A 4,775-nucleotide genomic window follows, 5' to 3' on the forward strand; every position below is an offset into this window, starting at 1 on the left:
GACCTCGCCTTCCAGCTCTTCAACAAGATGAAGCGCCTCCGTATTAAACCCAACCTCCTCACCTGCCACTCCCTCCTCTCCTCCCTCGTCCGCCGCCACCCTCATTCCTCTCACTCCATTCACCTCTCCAAGCAAGTCTTTAACGATTTCCTTAAGCTCGGTATAACCCCAAACACCACCACCTTCAACATCTTGATCCATGGTTCTTGTCTTGATAATAATTTTAATGATGCTCTTAGCTTCATGAACCAAATGACTGATTTTGCTTGTTCTCCTGATAATATCACTTACAATACTATTCTTGATGCATTGTGTAGGAAGGGCCAATTGAGTAAGGTTAGGGAGGTTTTGCTAGAGATGAAAGGTAGCGGGGTTTCCCCAAATAGGAACACCTATAATATCTTGGTTCATGGCTATTGTAAGTTGAGGTGGTTGAAGGAGGCTGCCGAGGTTGTCGAGTTGATGAGAGCAAACGACATGGTACCGGATATTTGGACTTATAATACAATCATGAGGGGTTTGTGCGACGAGGGGAAGGTCAAGGAGGCGATTAGCCTAAGGGATGATATGGAGAGCCTGAGGGTGATGCCGGATGAGGTTACCTACAATACTCTGATTGACGGGTGTTTTCAGCCTACAATACTTTGGTTGACGGGTGTTTTCAATGGCGGGGGAGTGTGGAGGCATTCAAGTTGGTTGAGGAAATGAAGGGAAAGGGAGTCAAGCCGAACGCGGTGACTCACAATATAATGGTGAAGTGGTACTGTAAGGAAGGTAAGATGGATGAAGCCGGCTGTGTCGTGGCAAAGATGGTGGAGAGTGGGTTTTCACCGGACTGTTTTACTTATAATACTATGATCAATGGTTATTGTAAAGCAGGAAATCTGGGAGAAGCTTTTAAGATGATGGATGAAATGGGGAGGAAAGGTTTAAAGATGGATACTTTTACTCTGAACACTATAGTACACAGATTGTGCGTGGAGAAGCTGCTCAAAGAGGCATACGAGTTGACTGTGAAGGCTGCAAAGCGAGGTTATATTCTCGATGAGGTAACCTATGGAACTCTAATCATGGGATACTTTAAAAATGAACAAACAAACAAAGCTCTGAAGCTTTGGGATGAGATGAAGGAGAAGGGGATCATTCCTAGTGTTGTCACTTATAACACTATAATTAGGGGGTTGTGCCATTCTTTAAAAACTGATCAGGCTGTAGATAAATTGAATGAGCTTTTAGATAAAGGTTTGGCCCCCAATGAAGCTATGTGTAACATAATTATTCATGGTTACTGCTGGGAGGGAGCAGTGGAGAAAGCATTCTTGTTCTATAACAGAATGGTTGAGAACTCATTCAAGCCGGATGTTATTACATGTAACATTCTTCTTTGAGGGCTTTGCAAAAATGGTATGTTCGAGAAGGCCTTTAATTTATTTAACACATGGATCACTAAAGGTAAGCCCGTTGATGCAGTTACGTACAACACGTTGATTTCCGTCCTTTGCAAAGAAGGGAAACTTGATGAAGCATTTGACCTCATGACTGAGATGGAGAAGAAAAAATTGGGGCCGGACCGATATACTTATACTGCCATCATTGGTGCACTTACTCATGCTGGGAGAACTGAGGAAGCAAAGAAATTCATGTCAAAACTCCTAGAGACAAGTCCAAATATGATAAGTGAAGACACTTCACAAATGCTTGGTTCAGGCGACATGGATTACTCAGAACAGATAACTAATTTTTGTACTCAAGGGAAGTATAAAGAGGCAATGAAACTATTTCAAGAATCAGAGCAGAAAGGAGTTAGTTTGCATAAATCTGCATATTTCAAGTTAATGGATGGGCTATTGAAGAGGCGGAAAAGCATATCGAAGGCCTCCTTATCAGATTGACACAATAAATTCAAATTGGCATTTAGATTCCTGATGTTCATCATGTTGAACCCATTTTATTGGTGGTTTTGCTGTGATGACGATCCATTATTTCATGTAAGTATCCAATTTTCCAACATTATATTAGATTTTGTGGCGTTTGTAAACTGTGACTGTGTAATCAATATTTTTTTTCCCTGGTAATTATTATGGATGGTATCCATAGTTGAAGGTTAGAGAAAGTTATTCATGTCCTCAAGAGATGTTTTATATGCTTTATTATCTGCACAAACAGAGTGTTGCTTTAATAGAAATTATAGATCTATTCTCACACTGCAATCCATTATGCAACAGACATGTTAGGGGGTCTGAACAGAGTTCACTTGTTTTTTATTGTTTTAAATGATAATAAGAGCAAACTACCATTTGGAATAAGGTGCGTTCTGTTTTAGCAGGATTTCTTGAAGGATCAGAAGGTCCTTGGTTCTTATCCAATCTGTTGCCTACCCAGCATGGTCTGTGTACTGAATTTCACCTTGTTTGTTCATAAATACAATCGTGAATCCGTCTGATTTTATTGTGTAGCCACAAAAATACTGTATTCTGCTTTTCATGTTCGACTGGATCATTTATTTGCAGGCTGTCTTCTATATGGTTGACTTAATTTTTCTATTTTTAACATGGCGTCTGTCACAGTTTTACTTTTTGTTTTCGTATTTTCCCCTTCATCATGAAACCGAAATTTATAAATTGTAAGATGTCATTGTGCTTGATTTACATGCCTTGAAATGATTCTAGGAAAGTTGATCAACAAAATTATGTGAAATAATAAGTGGCTTGTTCAAGGCTGGTTCATAAGAAATGGCTCTAACTATTAAACTGACATATTAGTCTAACAATATTAAATTGTCTATTAGAGGATTGTGATTGTTAAACTGATTTTAAACTAATCTAATATATCATGGATATTTCTGAACTGAATGCACTTGAAATCAATAAGCTTGAATTTCCCTGACTTTCTATGTGTGAGATTGGAGATTTCCAATGTAATCATTTCTAGACTTGATTTGTTTATTGTTAACTCTTGTGTTTTGGCTTTAACCATTCTTCCGAAGATCGCAAGTTCGCAACAAAAAGTTTTCCCTTATCTTCTTAAGCTTTAGTAGGATTCAGGTAATTTAGAATTTAGATAGCAAGCCCTCTTAAATTAATTTTTTCTTCTCACATAAGGTGGCTATATAGCATACATAATAAGGCATCCAGTATTTCTGAAGAACTAATTCACTGGGCACATCAACAGGTGTACATTATAGGTGGCGATGGGACTATGCGAGGAGCTGTGAAGATATTTGATGAAATTAGACGTCGCAAACTGAATGTTGCAGTTGTTGGAATTCCTAAGACCGTGGATAATGATGTGGGAATAATTGACAGATCTTTTGGATTCCAAACAGCACTTGAAATGGCTCAGCAAGCAATAAGTGCCGCTCATGTAGAGGCTGTGAATGCTGTTAACGGGATAGGCCTGGTAAAGCTGATGGGTCGAAGTACAGGGCACATAGCTTTATATGCAACACTTAGCAGCCGTGATGTCGATTGCTGCCTAATTCCTGAGATAGACTTTTTCTTGGAAGGAAAAGGAGGACTTTTCGAATTTCTCGACAAGCGACTGAAGGCAAACGGGCATGCGGTGCTTGTGGTTGCTGAGGGTGCTGGCCAGGATATAATACCCAGAACCGATTCACAGAAGCAAGAAAAGGATGAATCTGGCAATCCAGTGTTCTTGGATGTTGGTGTGTGGCTGAAATCAGAGCTAAACAAGTGGTGGGCGAGGGAGCACCCGGGTGAGTTATTTACGGTGAAGTACATAGATCCTACATACATGATTCGTGCTGTTGCTGCAAATGCCACTGATAATTTGTACTGCACACTTCTAGCGCACTCTGCAATTCATGGTATTATGGCAGGGTATACTGGATTTGTAGCTGGTCTTATTAATGGAAACTATGCATATATTCCATTGGATGATATAGCGAGTGCAAAGAACCCAGTCAATACAAAAGATCATAAGTGATCGTGGGTGAGATCTGTCACCAATCAGCCTGATTTTGAAAGGAGCTAGAAGTTCAAACATCTAACTTTTCACAGACCCTTCTTGGAACAAAAACTATTCTCATTCTTAGAATATCATCTTATTCGTCTTCTCTGTGATTGTCATGAGCTCTGAACAAAATACACTACTTGATTCCTACATCAATGTTGCGGTTGCACCAGTACGACTGGATTTACCAGATGTCTAAATTAGGGCCAACTTCCTTCTTTGTGGACTTGTGGTGGCACTCTAATCGGCAGATTGTGTATGAATTTGTAACAGAACAGAAAAGAGAGATTTTTTCAAATGTATTAACACCCTGAACTGTTTATTGGAAGATAATTCAGAGTTTTGGGGAGAAATGTGATAGTGGGTTTAGATTTAGGAGGAAAAAGGATGTCTTATTGGAGACTTTCTCACTGATTCTCAATACAATAAGAAGATTATATCCCTCCCCCTTTTCCTCCTCTCCAAATTAAAATGCGAAGCTTCTAAATGGATTAGATTACTGTCAATATAAAAATATAAGATAAATTTGCCTTCACAATTACATTTTGGATCTCTGGCTAATAGACTTCCTAAGTTTTAACCATGTCAGGAACTGTAGCATTGTTAGTGTCAGTTTATTTGTAGGATAACAGGTTTGGGTTGCCTACATTGAATCTGCATGGCTTTTATGCAATACTGTGGACAACTCCATCAACATCTGTCGGGTTAGTTCTCATGATTTTTTTTTTTTTTCCGCTTGTTGCTTGGTGATTAGAACCAAACATCATTTGTTGATTTTTTTTTTCAAGTATACTCTGAATCTC

The 4,775-nt window shown here is 39.1% G+C and overlaps 3 protein-coding genes across 4 annotated transcripts in view; all 3 read left to right on the forward strand.

Annotated features, from left to right (window-relative positions):
* LOC107467792 (serine/threonine-protein phosphatase 5) overlaps window positions 1–457 on the forward strand; it is a 3,747-nt gene extending 3,290 nt beyond the window's left edge. Inside the window, exon 5 of the mRNA XM_052254093.1 lies at window positions 318–457. Within this exon, the coding sequence (XP_052110053.1) occupies window positions 318–331 (14 nt within the window). The 3' untranslated portion in view covers window positions 332–457. The remainder of the gene's footprint in view (window positions 1–317) is intronic.
* Window positions 358–1,393, forward strand: LOC107467732 (pentatricopeptide repeat-containing protein At2g16880). Its single transcript, XM_021132053.2, has 2 exons — window positions 358–517; window positions 634–1,393. The coding sequence occupies exons 1-2, from the start codon at window positions 358–360 to the stop codon at window positions 1,386–1,388; spliced, it is 915 nt and encodes a 304-aa protein (XP_020987712.2). The 3' UTR covers window positions 1,389–1,393.
* A 21-nt stretch (window positions 1,394–1,414) lies between these two features.
* Window positions 1,415–4,414, forward strand: LOC127739571 (ATP-dependent 6-phosphofructokinase 2-like). Of its 2 annotated transcripts, XM_016086978.3 has the most exons (3): window positions 1,415–1,988; window positions 2,324–2,386; window positions 3,172–4,414. In XM_016086978.3, exons 1-3 carry the CDS (start codon window positions 1,926–1,928, stop codon window positions 3,943–3,945), a joined length of 900 nt encoding a protein of 299 aa, XP_015942464.2. In that variant the 5' UTR covers window positions 1,415–1,925; the 3' UTR covers window positions 3,946–4,414. The 2 variants fall into 2 exon arrangements, with proteins under 2 accessions (XP_015942464.2, XP_052110051.1); XM_052254091.1 differs by lacking the exons at window positions 1,415–1,988; window positions 2,324–2,386 and adding an exon at window positions 2,447–3,044.
* Window positions 4,415–4,775: the final 361 nt, after the last annotated feature.

Source organism: Arachis duranensis, chromosome 9 (assembly GCF_000817695.3).
Source record: "Arachis duranensis cultivar V14167 chromosome 9, aradu.V14167.gnm2.J7QH, whole genome shotgun sequence".
Lineage (NCBI taxonomy): Eukaryota > Viridiplantae > Streptophyta > Magnoliopsida > Fabales > Fabaceae > Arachis > Arachis duranensis.